This window comes from Varanus komodoensis, unplaced genomic scaffold (genome assembly GCF_004798865.1).
Source record: "Varanus komodoensis strain SLA01 unplaced genomic scaffold, ASM479886v1 scaffold14_1, whole genome shotgun sequence".
In the NCBI taxonomy this organism is placed as follows: Eukaryota; Metazoa; Chordata; class Lepidosauria; order Squamata; family Varanidae; genus Varanus; species Varanus komodoensis.
This window is the reverse complement of record NW_025335438.1, coordinates 17,485,153-17,500,673: the sequence shown is the minus strand read 5'-3', so window position 1 is coordinate 17,500,673 and position 15,521 is coordinate 17,485,153. Positions and strand designations below refer to the sequence as shown.

The following is a 15,521-nucleotide window of genomic DNA, read 5'->3' as shown; positions in this document are numbered from 1 at the left end:
CCAAAGTGATAAGATATGTGAACACAGAATGCATTGGAGAATTCTACATACATTTGCAAGTAAGCTTTGTTGGCTTAATCCTACCAGTCTTTGTGGAATTTAAAGATAACAGCATGGACCTATTTAAGCCATTGATTTTTGGCAAGATTGAGTGTTGCTGCTTATGTTAAAATCTCCTTTGTGACTTTACAGAAATGAGAACTGCAGTACTGTTGCAATCATAAGAGAGAACATTTACTTCTGCTTCTTTGTTTCTAGATTACTGACAAAATGAGTAAAACACCTTCAACCAACTACTCAGTGAATCAGCCCCACACTTCAGAGACTGAACAATCATTGTCTGCGCACCCCTTCAATGTCACTGAACCTGTTACGGCAAAACGGATCTGCTTTTATAAGAGTGGAGACTCTCAATTTAATGGGGTCAAAATGGTTGTCAGCAGCCGCTCTTTCAAGTCATTTGATGCTTTGCTTGACAACTTGTCGAAAAAAGTACCATTGCCTTTTGGCGTGAGGAATATCACTACACCACGAGGGATACACAGCATCAATAATCTGGAAGACCTTGAAGATGGGAAGTCATATATTTGTTCCCAACAGAAGAAAATCAAGCCCATTGATTTGGAGATGGCCAGTAGAAAGCCTTTGCCATGGCAGATTAGCAGGCCCCTCAGTGCTCGCCGTAGGGCTGTACAATTAGCTAGAGGGAGTGAAGGCAGTGTGTTCCAGCGAGGCAGTACCCAGAGATTAAGCAACCCGAAAAAACTGCTTGTTTTCAGAAATGGGAATGTAAGAATCCGGCATGCAATTGTCTTGACCAAGAAGAACACACAAAACTTTGAGGCCTTACTGGACCACATCAGTGAGCTAATGCAGTATCCAGTTCTGAAATTACATACCACTGATGGGAGAAAGGTATGAATATAGGGAATGTTTATTTTTTGTGGTTTCTACAGCTGATTCACACATGACTGCAACCTCAAGGTGAATGCATCATCACAGATTTAATCCCACAGATAGAACTTCCGGATTTCTTCAGAATCAGAGTGCATTTTCTTGGCGTTAACTTCATGCTGGCAGTTATCAAGTATACAGCAATCAAGGGAGGAGATAAGGGGTCCTCAATTAAACTTCCCCCTCCATTTATAGCCCCATTAATATCTTTGTATAAACTGTAACTAAAGTAAGGAAACTGGGTAATTTTGAAAGTTAGGCACATTCATGTGTGAACCAGCCTATAATTTATACGAAAGCTCCTTTTATTCACTTTCTACTTCTTTGTTTTCACAAAAACCATACCATAAAATCTTTCTCTCATAACTAAATTATTTGTTACACTGGCCAAGAAAAGTGGGCTGCCTCTCCTTTGCTTTCATTCAGATAACTGATTTATATTGCTGTTGTATTCATGGCAGCCTTAAAAGGGGTCACAGTGTTAAAGAAAAACATGAAAATCTTTGAACATGAAGTTGGGAGAGAAGGAAATTTATACCCTGGTATTTGTGACTATGTAGCTTTCTCTTAAACCACATCTTCCTGTCCTACTTCTTGTATGTATGCTTGCTTACTAAGGAGCTTTTCCAGGACACCCAAAGGAGTGGCCTCAATCTTATTGCATGTGCTTGTCACGTCACAATCCCTTGAAGCCCTGTACTATGTATAGGCTGCTCATGAGACATAATTCTATTTCTTTCCTACAAACCCTTAGGATCACTCTACCGCTTTCTTCAGAGATCCTAAGCTCTTGTTAGAAAGAGACAGAATTTACATGGGGATGGGGGGTGTTGGATGGGGAGAAATGGATACAAAATCAATGCAGAAGAGCAAATTCTCTCTACCAGTTGGTACCTCCCCTGAGTCATCTCATTCTAAAGCAAACCACTGTTTCTCATAGGCAAATCACAGTTGCACACAACTATATGTAATAAAGCTAACAGTGATATTCTTATATTTGATACAGCTGAGAGGAAAAATGCTCAGTAAATGCCCTAATCAGAGACTCAGTCCTGAACACCTTGACTAGGTTCATGCTCCATGGTGTTTCCATACCAACAATGGCAAAATGATGATTCCAAGTTCAGACAACAGGAGAAGCCACAGTGAAGAGTGAGAGAAGAGATTGGATCTGCTCTGTGGTTCCAGAAAATGAATATTATCATGCAGGTCCAGACAACACAACAGTCCCACAATGGTTAGATTTCACCATGGTTTCTTAAATTGTGATAACGTGCCCCTTGAGTTCTTGCTACCAATTTTCTCATTTTTTTTCAGTGTAAGAGCAATAACACACACCAAAAAAACTACTGGGACGGCTGTCACTGGAATTGTAGAAGTTTTTGCAGGCACAGACATTCTGGGCAAGTTCTCACAACATGACAAACCACAGTAGGAGTTAACCATTGTTGGTCTGTGGTGTTTAAATCCTGTTGTGGTATTTCACTGTGGTGCATTTGAACTTTAGAAATCACTAGCAGAAACAATTCTCTGTTCTATGGATTTTTGGTACCATCGTGCTTATTGTATTGTCCAACACAGAAAACACAACTCACCCATGGTAGGAAGGCCAGAACCAGAGTGTAGCCAGCCATTTTGTGCAGCTGCCAGAGGTGTCTCCAATCTGCCCTCCACCAAAAACATCTTCCCTGTGGCAGGATCACCTGCTTGATTTTGTGATGGGGACAACACCACTCAGTTGCTTCCTCCACTGTTCCCCCAAGTCTGCCTGAGGGAAGCCCCTTGTGTGGTCTTTCAGCAATCCATCCTCTTCTGTCCTCATCTCCATACCAACACGTGTCTTTACCTGTTTTACTCCTATTGGATGAACAATGTGCCTGTCTCCCTGTTTACTTTTGGAAACAGGGAGAAAGCAGGGGAATGTATGAAGAGAGAAGTGCAGAGACATGACAAAAGTGTTTATTATGAGGTAATAAAATTCCTTTGCTTGCTGGAGTGGCGAGAAGCATTGCAGAAATGCAAGTACATGTGGAGAAGGGGAAGGAGAAAACCAACCTCAAGATCTAAGTGGCCCAATCAGGACAAGGTTGTCGAGGTCCATAGGGAGCAACAGAGTAAGAAAGGAAATTAAAATGCATGGCAAGAACAGGAGGATGGAGCAAGGAACATTGAAACTGTGTTGCCAGAAAACCATGTGATGGTTTGACTGGTAAGTCTGGCCAAATATCCATATGCAGTGATGTATGAACCCAGCAAGAAACTTGCCTTATGACAGTAGCTGTTGAAGAAAGGAGCCTCATTCCTCCCCACAGTGCCTTCTGGGATATCACCAGGAGGACTTGGAGGGAAGGAGGTGGAAGAAGGAAGGACCTTAACCACTATGAGCAAGATGGTCTCTCAGACACACTGAGGTTAAAAACAGGTGAACTGTGGTAACCACACAGGGCTGCTTACTTTGACATGAGAAGCCTGATGTAAATTTTACAATTATTCATCAAGCAAGAATTGTTCCTTGGAACTAGTGTGATTGTGAAAAAGATAGACATAAAGTATAATTCACGACTATAAGGCTTCATTTGAAGTATTTTATTTTGTTTGATATCAAAAATATATTGCCTAATAGTTAACTCACATAGTAAGTTATGATGGCTCAGAAATGCCAAGGTTTGCCAAAAATAGGGAGGATACCCTAAAGGGCAAAAACAACAGGCCAATACGGTCTCTGCATGCTCACTTGCCACAGAATGCTAGCTATCTAGTGGGGATGGGAGAGGAATAGAACAGAGTATCCTGGAAGACCACTGGACAGGAACATTTCACACTGCAATATTTTGTTGCAGGTTCTGTGTTTGTGGTGCCAATATAGAACCCCCCCCCCCCGAGAATAAAGGATGCTAAATCAGCATATTTGGAGTATGTTGAGTGGGGCAGGCTGAGAGCTGGAGACCTTCTTTCTGCCTAAACATGCACAGGACAGTGAACCTAAGGGCTCTACCCTTTCCAGACTAGCCCAGTGGAGACTGTACAGGCTGAGTAACTGCAGAATACAAAGATGTCTGGCTGCAAGCTTAAAACACTGAAGAGAAATTTTCTTGTATTTACTGACAGTGTCAAATATTTATAGAATCATTGCTTTTATTACAAATTCTGGCCCACTGAATTCTCTCTCTCTCTCTCTCTCTCTCTCTCTCTCTCTCTCTCTCTCTCTCTCTCTCTCTTTTTTACAAACCCTGTCTGTTTTTCTGTTCCAGATTTCCAGCCTTCAGGCGCTGGTACTATGTTCTGGAGCTGTTGTGGCAGCGGGAAGAGAACCTTTTAAAGCAGGAAACTATGATCCCTATAGGTATTCTCTTCCTGGTAAACTGCCTGGGGTCTCCAATCGTGTTTACCCCAGATCAAATGCCAAGACAGAGGGCAGAAAAAGTAAGTCTCACTTTTTGAAATACTTCTCCATTTTTCTAATTTCTGTCTCCATCTATTGACCAGGTTTGCATGATCAGAATTCAATTGTAGCTTGTTACATAGAATCAGAATAGTAGAATTGAAAGGGGCCAAGAAGGATATCAGGGCTAGCCCCCTGTTCAGTGCAGGATTCCAGATGCTTCTAGTATTGGAGAGATCACAACTTCCCTAGATAATTGGATCCATTATCATATTGCTCTTAACAATCAGGAAGTATTTTCTGATGTCCAGCCAGAATCTGGTTTCTTGTAACTTGAACACATTTTTTTGTGTCCTGAACTCTGCAATAATTGAGAAAAGATCCTGGCCCTACTCTGTGGAACAACTTTTCAAATATTTGAACAGTGCTATCATATCTCCCCTCAGTCTTCTCTTCTTAATAATTAAAACCATGGGAAACAGCAAGTACAATTTCCATAATCACTGTCCAGGTGCAGCTTGCCAAGTCACTGAAATGTAGGCCTTGTAGCTTGTTGGAAGGGGAAATCAACAATAATCTACATCTTGTTGTCTGGTTACTGCTGAGCTGTTCCCTTTCACCAAGCCATGCTTCCTATGTTCAGGTGGCATGAGCAGCTGGACCCAAGTGCATCCACCGTGTTCTAAATGTGGCCACATCATGGCTTAAACAATCTTGAATGTAGTGAGAGGGTACTGTGTATACCACTCCAAGCTTCCTGGAGGTAGGATAAGAAAAATAAGTAAATAAATAAATAAATAAGGCATAACGTAACGTCCTAAATTTGAACAGCCTGCATGTATCTGCATGTCCAACCATATTGGTTAATCTGTGTGCAGTGCATTCCAGACTGTTCAGAGAAATTGTCTGTTTCAACAGTAGTTTACCCAGTCACTATTAACTATTCTACTATTCTGTGGATCACCACACAAAACAAGTTCTTCTCAGTGGTGGCATCTAAATTGTGTAATCCATTATCAACCTGAGAGATTTATCTGGCTTTCGCACAAATTGATTCTCTGTTGCAAATGGGAAAAAAGAAAGAAAGGTAAACATGTTGGCCCTACTGTTTTAGCCAACAATGATTTGGTTTCCATGTAACAACAACCGAGAGTATGAGTTCAGCATGGGTTGTCAGTGAATCATTGCTTTGGGATTATAGGTTGTCATTGCATGCAAAACCTGCACTACGGTTTAATTATGGGTTGTTAGCCACTAATAATCCAGCATTCATAACTCAAATCATAGATGCTCTCCCTGAGTTCTCTATGGTTCATAAACTATGGAATAGCCTGCTGGGAGAGATGTGTCAGATATTCTAGACTGCTACTTTCAAGAGGGAGTTAAAGATTTTTTTTTTCCTGACTGACCTTCCCAGATTAGTTTTATTTAATATGCTTGTTTTTAGTTGAAATTTTATTATTGTTGGTTTTAATCTCTTATGAACTGACCAGAGCCTATGGGAATGGAGAGATATAGAAAAATCAAAATAAAGATAAGTACATCATAATACAGGCTTTGCATACAACAATCCATGATTCAAGAGCAACAAGACATTCTCACCTATAGTCTATAGTCACTTATCCTTATTTGGTTCAGTGCTGAGATCATTGTATTGTTTTCAGATAATTTGGATGGAAATATACATATCTATACAAAATGAAATAAATGGTCAAAGGTTATGAAAAGTGTTACAGTGTTGTTAATTACCTAACTTTATGCTTTTTATAACTAAAACAACTGGTAGCACTTCAATCACAAAAACTTATTAAGGCATAAACTTTTCATGGATTTGATTTTTGTAAGTATGAATATAAACTGTATGTGATAGTTTTAATTACTGTTTGGAAGCTTTAGCCAGTTTTGAATGCACTGGTTCTTGTCTTAGTAAGTCACAGGAAATGTATCTGTTGCCCTTTTAAAACATGATAAGAAATTTGTTTTCTTCCTATCTACTGTACCAGCTTTTAAATTCATTACTTGAATGATTTTAGAGATTGTAATGGTAGAAAGGAATCTGTAGCTATGAAAGATTGGGTACCAAGAAAGATGTTCTCAATGACTGTACCACAATGGATTAATATTCTTCTTCGGGCACAAAGCCTGGAGAATATTCAAAAGTTTGTAGAATTTTTTTTTTTTTTTTAGTTTCTTTTTCATTTTTTCTTTTGGTAGCTCCGTTAGGCAATCTGGAATTAAAAAATTCTTGGGATTTTCTATCTTAAACATACTTTCTGATATGTAAGCCCAACTGAGCAGAGTGGAACTTACCTTCACTTAAAGATGTTTAGGACTATACTGCACATCTATTTAGCCTGCTTACATTTGTAATTTTAATTATAATTAGCTCTGAATTAATGGTAAAGCTAGAACTTTAAATGTGTTAAACTTGAAATATATGAGAAGTATGAGAAAATGAAAGAAAAGTCTAGACTACAGCCATCTCTTATTTTAGTTCTTCTGAAAGAACACTAGAAAATACTACACAGAATTGCATACTTTTTGCCAAAGCAGTATATTTCAGCATAAATGATATTCAGACTAGACATATAAGGGCCTAGAGTTAAACCAGAAAAAAGGAAAGGAAAAACACTTTTTGTGGGTTTCCCCCTAATGTTTCTGTTCCTTCTCCTCCAACATTTCCTATCACTGATCCAGAATACATGTCCATGTAGTATGTATGCCTATAGAAATCGCTCCTCCAATATGCAATGTTAACTGCATGTTTTTATACTAACATTTTTCGTATTTTCTCTTGTCTCTTGTCTCTGCTGCCGCTTCCTTGGATGGCTATGTCTGAATACTGTCTTCTGCATCTTTCATCTAATTTTGTCATTTGGGGTGATTTCAATAAATTGCTTGGAAGGGAGTGTACAGATAGATTCAAGCTCCAGGTCACAGATGTTCTCTGCTTCTTCTTACAAAGGCTACAGTAATGACAACAACTCAGATTCTTCTTACATTGCTGACAATGACGCGGGGTTAGCAGAAAATCATTCACATACTGGTGAACCTGTAGATGACATTGAGAAGTCTGTTCATCTTAATCAAGATGGCAGTATGACAGTTGAGATGCGAGTTCGGTTCAGTATAAAAGAAGAGGAAACCATAAAATGGACAACATCTGTTAGCCGTGCTGGCATCTCTGCAGTCACTGCAGAAGGGCAGTCATCAGAGATTTTGCCATGTAAGGTACCCACAGAGCACATCAATGGTGTGGAAAGCAATGCCTCATTGCAACAGATTGACACAGAAGTGACCGATCAAGACTCTGCAGGTAGAACGGAAACTAGCAATTATGACATCTGGCAGAATCCTGCTATGAACATGGATCTTGGTCAGGCAAATAATGATAATGTCAAACCTCGTTTTCATAGACCTCCTACTCCTGGGCCTAGAAGAGTCAGGCAAAAGAAAGCATTGGTTGGAAGTGTAACTGTAGTCTCAGACACAGCAGTCCAAAAAAGGATGGTAGGGCAATATTCTTACAGTGAAGAAATGGGCCATGGTGAAACCAAATCTGAATATTGTGTAGTCACTCATGCTAGCAGTACAATATCAAATGTCACTAATCCCACGCTTAGTGAGGAGTGCAGCAGTCATGTGCTGAAACAGTTGCAGGATGACCAGATAGAGGAAGACACGCTGAACAAACAGGCAATTCAAAGTTCCACAGAACTGCTTGGTAGGGAGGGCACATTTCAGAATGCTTTGGAAAAACCAGTTGTAGAGGAAGGCTTATATAACAGTTTAACATCTGGCTGTGATTCTGGTACAAGTCACACACAATCTTATCTAGAGAAGTGCCATGCATCTAGACAGCCATTGCCTAAACCAAGAGGTACAATAGAAGAGGAACAAAGCTGCTTCAATAACAATTCAGAATTGTCCCAGTCAAACAGTGAGGAGATGATAAGCAACCAGTGTAGGGTCTTACATTCTTCTCAAGCTTCAGTACATTGCTCACTTCCTGAAAGCAATAAAACAGGATGCAATTATGTCCAAATGAATCCTGCAGTAACAGGATCCTCTTCTATTATGACCAAGAATGGTAGTGCTGAATGTATTACAGCTTCCCATCCCTCTGATGGAAGTCAGGCTGCATCATCCATTAGCAAGAAGAAGAAAAAGAAGAGAAAGAAAAAATCATCCTCAGATACTACAAAACAAGGTATAGGTTCTCAACAAAACTTGCATGATATATCCATAAATGGAACCACTGAGAGTGAAGTAAAGACTTGTGAGATGCAGATTACAAGAGACAGTACTCAGCACTCCTCAACCCAAATCACAGTTCATAAAAGGGTAGTTGCATTTCCCGTTAGCAACTCAGATGGTTCTAATAAAAGCATAAGTGGCAAAGAAGATTTCTATAGTGAATTTTCAGCAAAGCCCCAGCAAGATGAATTAGTATCTCTCCCAAAGAAGCTAAATAAGAAATTGCCTAAGCTAAAGGCCAAATCAGAAAAAAGACATAATTTGTCACCCACTACAGAAAATGAAAAAGCAGTGGTATTAGTTAAAGATCATTCAAAATTTGAAATTGAACAGATTAAAGAATGTACCTGCAACATCACTACTGGGACAGAACAATGTCCAACTCACCTAGCTTCTTTAAGACCACTTGTTAAAGCAGGTCTTACAGATACAGAAACGGAGAAGCTTCATTCAGATAAGTCACACAAGTCATCAATGAAAAATAAAAAAGCAAAAAACAATAGAAAAACAGAAAATCCTCAGGGTAGTAAAGGCAAGGTGTTGGATGAAATTAAAGTGTTGGATGCTTTGAAGCATAAAAACTTTACAGATAAAATTACAGAACATTCTCTTGAAAACTATGTCCAGAGCTGGTTGCAGAATGTATTTCCAAATGAAAAGCATATAATTCCCATAAATTCAAATGACAGAAAAATGTGTCAGCTGTCTGCCAATTCTTTTCCAGATAAAGAAAGCCAGCTAATTGAAAATAATGTATATCTAACAGGGAAGAATAATATCAGTGAAAGTAAAGAACTCAATTGCACATTAAGCCACTTCAGTGAAACACAAACTGTTGAAGAATCAGCTAAAGAGTTATGTGAAAGACACATTGGCTGTTTGACAGATGCTGATGCAAGTTTAATAGAAGAAGCCACATATTTATTACAGTCAGAAATCCGGAAAAATACCACATTATCTATGTGCAATATTGTACATGAAAACAACAAAAGGAAGGTTCAGATAGAAGTTGGTAATCAAAGCCATAGTCCCGAGATTGCTGGTCAAGTTAATCCCCAAACTGTCAATCACATTCTAGGAACTGATGTTCAGAAGGATTGTATTAGTGGTCTATTGCTGGATGAGCTAAAATCTGCAATTATCAATACTGAAAAAAACAATATTGGATGTACTACAAAACCATGTTGTCTTGCAGACATTTGTTCTTCTCTTCTTGAATCTTCTTCTAATCTTCTTCTAGCATGGTTCTTTCTACTAAACTTGAAAGAAAGCTTGTTCAAAGATGATATTGTGCAAAGTACCTGTAGTTGTTCTGAAATATTTACACTATTGCAGTATTTGAAGCACATTGCAATTAAAGAAAAAGCTGAAGATTTGAAGACTGCTGTTTGCAATTTGCAGGACTGCACAGCAAACTGTTTAAAATCATCAGGAATGCAAGAAGACAAACAGGAAGCACCATATCGTCCAGAAAATATTTCTCTAGCTGAAACAAAAAATATCCCAGACATTGAAGAACAAGGGAGTACAGACAAAAATGTAATGCTGACTTCTGTGTTTGATTCTGAAGAAGTTGTAGCTGCAAAAGATTCATCAGAAAAGTTAGAAAGATCCAGTGAGGAGCAGAAGAACTACAACAAGGTGGAAGAGAATTCAAATATGAATGATTTGGATGTCCATGACGTACTGCAAAATCTTGAATGTGCTAAAGCTCAGTTAGATAACTGGGGCTTGACTTCAAATGAGGAACTGCCCAAAGAAAACGGGAATAGTTCATTACAAGAGTCACAGGAAAAAGCTACCAATACTTTATTTAACAATGAAGAATCAGGGCTCTCAGAAGAACCTAACTCAACCATTCACAGCATAAGTTCTCATGATAAGGACCACATTTTTGACCTGGAAACTTCAGAGTTAGATGATAAGGAATTAGAAAGAACAGAACAAGAAAGTGCAGAGCCTTTACAGAAAAAGAAAAATTCAAACAAGTATCATAGTTCAGTTTCTGATAATGCCACAAATTGTGACTGGCTAGAAAGTTCCATTCAAGAAGACCTAGAGGAAGATGGCATCTGTGAGGAAACTTCAGAGCTATTATCAACACCATCACAGTTATCATTTTGTTATGAATCAAAACCAATTATAGCTGATGCTGCTGAAGAAGAGCCAACATCCAGAGTAAAACTGATAGTAAAAGAACTTGAAAGTGGATCCCATTCAAATTCTTCTTTGGAATTCAAAAAATGCTTGAAAAGCCCAGCCACTTCTGACTTGTCAGATTATCGACCAGAGAGTGATGAAAGTGATTACAACTTTAGGCCTTCCAGTGACTTGACCAATGAAAGTACAGATGAAACAATATATGAAAAGGAGTACAATAAAGGGTATGTGAGAAGGACTATTGAGAGACTTTATGGCAAGGAGGAGGCTTCTTTTAAGCCTCCTCCTAAACCTGTTTCTCCCTATTTCACTCAATTGCAACAAGGAGACATCAAAGAATCCTTCCACACAGTAAGGGAAGAAGCTCCTTTGTTTTGTCAACCATATAATATTTGGTCTGATGATAAAATAATCTCATCTTGTATATCACAAGGAATCCCAGAAAATTTAAACACGAGTAGTGACACATGGGAAAAAGAAAATGCAACCTGTCCAGCACCACAGTTCAATCCTATTGGGAAAGAAGCATATCATAATAGTAAATGTTTTGTGGAAGACACAAACCAACACAATCAGCCTAGAGCACCCACTGCTGGGGATGATGGAGTCTTGATTGACAAAGGAAAATGGCTTCTTAAGGAAAATCATTTAATCAGAAAGTCACCCCCTGAGAACATAGGGATGTATGGAAATACAGATACAACATCAACTGACACAGCATTTGATAACTATAGTGATGACATTCCATACTCACATTTTGGAAACCTGGATGTGCAGCCACCTCTCAAAGAAATATCCTCTTCAGAACTTGAAGAAATGGCTAAGCCTTGTGATCATGGATGCAGCTACTTCAACATGCCTCACAACAGTGATTCAGAGCCTTTTCCTGATGCTTTAAGAAGCAAAAATAGCCAGCATGGAAGCACTAGGCTTTTGGAGACAACAGGAAAGGCATGCATCACTTCTCCACAATTTGATGCAGAAGTGAGTAGCAATTCTCCGTCTTTTACATCTGTAGAGTTTAGATTACCTGATAATAAGGTACATCCCCTAGAAGAGCTTCCAGATGATGAGCCAATTCAAACCCAACCAGATAGCAATGCTAATTCAAACAGAAATACCCATGAGGACCAAGATTCTTTGGATAAACTTCATGCTATTTGTGGACAACATTGTCCCATACTGACAGCCATCATAAAGCCAACTAATGAGGAGATCAGAGGGTGTGCTTATCGAAAGGCTTCTGATGTTGAAAATCAAGTGGGGCTAATGAATTTGTTAACAAATACCTCATATTTCAGTTGGCAAAGCCAAGATGTAATTGGATTTGACAAAAGTCATTCTCAGCTGAAGAGCAGCTGCATTAATAAGATTGCAAATAATATTTTTGACAGACTTTATGCTGACAATACATTAGATTTCATTAATGGAAATAAGTTTTTGTTACTTTTATCAGTAAAAGGAAATCAAGATTTTAAAAAAGAATGTGTCACAGAAAATATGGATGTAAATGTATGGAAGATCAACAATCATGAAAACAAAGACAACAGAGAAACACTTGATGAGATAATTGTAGGACAACATAGCAATTTACCTACCTTTCAAAGCTTAAGAGGCAGTGTAAATCAAACTGTTGGGGAGAAAACTGTTCCAACATTTGGAGTTGCAAGAGAAGGATGTAATAGTGAAGATTTTGATCATCAGACTACTTTCTTCAATAACATTGACTGGAAAGGAAGGGTAAACCTGGAAGATGAAAGTGCATTCAGCAACAAAGAAAAAACTCTCTCTTATGTAACTGAAGAGGAAAGTGACAATGAACCTTCAGATTCCTAGAATGGTCAAGAATTCTGTGACACTGCATATCCATACACACACATGTATGAAAATGAAAGTAACTTTCTGAATTTAGAATCTGAACACTCAGTCATTGCACCTCTTGTATAGAAGGTATTTAAACACAAACAATCCTTCTATGGTGTTTATTTTTCCTCATGTTTCTTGTTTGTTTTTCATTGTGTGACTATCTTAGCAAACAATATGACACCTAATTTTTATAAAAGAAAATCAGAAAATACTAACTAGCAAAAACATACATGCTTGTCTAAAATGGATGTTTCAAGACTAGGTGAAATTAATCCTGCAGAATCACTTTAAAACATGAAAATGAAATGCAGAGTTAGATCCAGTAGCTAATCCTATTCACATATTGGTACTTGCTAATGAAAAAGAAAAAATGGTAGTTTTGCTGCCTTCTATATAGGTTTCTGAATGAAACATCAGTTTTTTCTTATTAGCTGTGGAAGTCCAAACCGAGGAAGAAAGAACATTAATGCAAAAGAGCAATCTTAAACCATCTTTTCCAGTAGCAAGGTTTACCGTGATCTTCCATTAGTATGGAATATGATAACAACTTTAAAATCTGCTGTTAGAAGATAATACTATTTACTATGAAAAGGTGATATCATGGTGGAGCACACACTTTGCATAAAGGAAGACCCCAGTTAATTCCTGAGCATCCACAGTTAGGGCTGGAAACCATGGAGAACAGCTGCCAACCATTCATTGTCAACCATACTAGGCTGACTCAGTGTTAGCTTCCTATGTGCCTTTGTTAATTGAGATGCAATCCTATGTATTTTAGCTAGAAAGCAGTCCTATAATTCCTGTCATGGCTGGCTAAGGAATGCTGGGAATTGTAGGACTATTTAATGCCTAAACCTTAATAGAATTTCTCCTACTGCTTAAAATTTGTGGCCTACCAACAATAACAAAAAAACCACCAAAGATTTAATTTGGCAATTTTAATGGTTGTTTCTGTCCTTCAGCTACAAGATGCACATTTCTATCATCTGCAGCCCAGCTCATGTTCAGGCACATACAAAAGATGTGGATGCATGTGAAAGCTCCCTTCTGAGCCTCTTTCCTACTCAATCCCAGCGCATTCACACCTTGATTTTCCTGTGCTGAGCAAGAAGGTCTGAAGGCAGGAGGGGAGGGAGGTTGCTACTTGTGTTCCCTTGAATGTTCATATAGTACGGAAGCCTCTATTCAGTCTCGGAAACCCTGGTCAAGCAAGGCTCCTAGTGTGTGCTTCCTCTGCCTCTCTGTGTGAACAAGTCTGTAACTTGCAATTTCAACCAATCTGCTTTTATTGTGCAAAAGTTACAATCTAGCATTGCTTCTGTCTACAGAATCAATTTTCTTGCACACAACAGGAAAGATTCAAGGAGATGTTGCATAATACAAAAGCAGTTCCTTAAGTTACAGCATCATTAAAGAGAATTGAAATTTTTAGGGATGGCTATGACCTTTTCATCCCAAGGGGGTTGTTTTTTCAGTGAACTCCTTCCTGCTTTCCATATTCTTCAATTATCAGGTTGTGTTGTGCTTCCCTTTTCTTCTGACACCTGATCCTTGCACTGATACCCATCTCCTCCTGTTCTTGACTATGGACCGGCTTTCCCATGATAGAAATGGGGCCATGGGGTAAGGCTTGCATTTCTCCTTCCCACTTTTAACCCTCACAGAAGCATACTGAAACCTACACATGGCTTCTGCCATACTACAGGTTTGAATTTCCATTTATTTCTTGAAAATTAAATTCATGATTCATAGTTACATTAGTAAATTTGGCCAAACACATGCATGTGCTAGTGTGGGCATGAGGTGCTAATGCTTTCTATAAAAAAAGTGATCTAAGCTACACATGTAATTATTTTATGTAAAAATACTGTTAAGAACAACTGTGAATGTCTAGAAATGTAAAATTTTATAGTATATAATTATGTTTTGTTCAATTAAATATTTCAGAAATCTGAGTATAGAACATGTTAGTTCGACTAAAGAGTCTGTCTATGCACTTAAAAAAACTGGAAAAAAGGATGTATATTGAAATAAGTAACACTGAATATTTCAATTATAGACCTGATTACTATGAATGACCTCTGTGTACTTTACTATCCATGTATAGTGGGAGTCTTAGATAATACTAAGGCATGATTCTGTTAAAAGCTCTGGAGAATATCTCTGGTCCCATGCACATTTACTCCCTAGAGTTTTTTTAAATGCAGAGTTCCTACTCAAAAATTCAGTATACAGTCCAATATATAATAGAATATCCTGCAATTACTAAGGCTACCCAGGATTAAGATTAATGCATGAAACCATCACAAATTTTGCAATATCTTTGCAATACTCAAGCTACTTGCAATAAGCACAACTAGTCTAATAGCATAACAGATAAATGTTACTAGTTTAACACAACTTGTTTCAAATGGCAGCTATGTTTTTCTGTAAATACTTGGCAGTTTTACAATGTTTTGAAGCAGTTGTTGTCATTACTCTTACATTTGTGTACTATTAAATGAAATGCATTATGAACAATAAAATAATAATGTGAATGCAGAAAATGTGACCTGATAATTCAATAAAGCATGCACTAGCTTTGGTGACATCATAGCTTACAGTGGAGAGCCTCATCAGTTTCTATGTTGCACACATTTTTGCCTTTAGGAATAATTTCTATAACACAAAGTTTTTGCAAGCTTTATTTCAAACAACGTTGTAAGAATTCTAGAAGTAGGACATGACATTGACATTCCTATTTTATGTATAGGAAGCCAATTTTCTGGTTTGCAGGTATTATTTCTATACTGACCCACTGCCACAGCTCTCCGGGTGGTTTACAACACTCTAGATAAAAACAGTCCATTTTCTAAACTGCTATGGCATTATATGGCTTTGTTGTTGTTGTTGTTAGTCGTGA

General features: G+C 38.2%; 1 protein-coding gene across 1 annotated transcript in view; it reads left to right on the top strand.

Moving 5' to 3' along the window:
• Positions 1-270: 270 nt before the first annotated feature.
• RP1 (RP1 axonemal microtubule associated) overlaps positions 271-15,521 on the top strand; it is a 211,587-nt gene continuing 196,336 nt past the window's right edge. Inside the window, exons 1-2 of the mRNA XM_044424207.1 lie at positions 271-915; positions 4,206-4,377. Of these exons, the coding sequence (XP_044280142.1) occupies positions 271-915; positions 4,206-4,377 (817 nt within the window). The remainder of the gene's footprint in view (positions 916-4,205; positions 4,378-15,521) is intronic.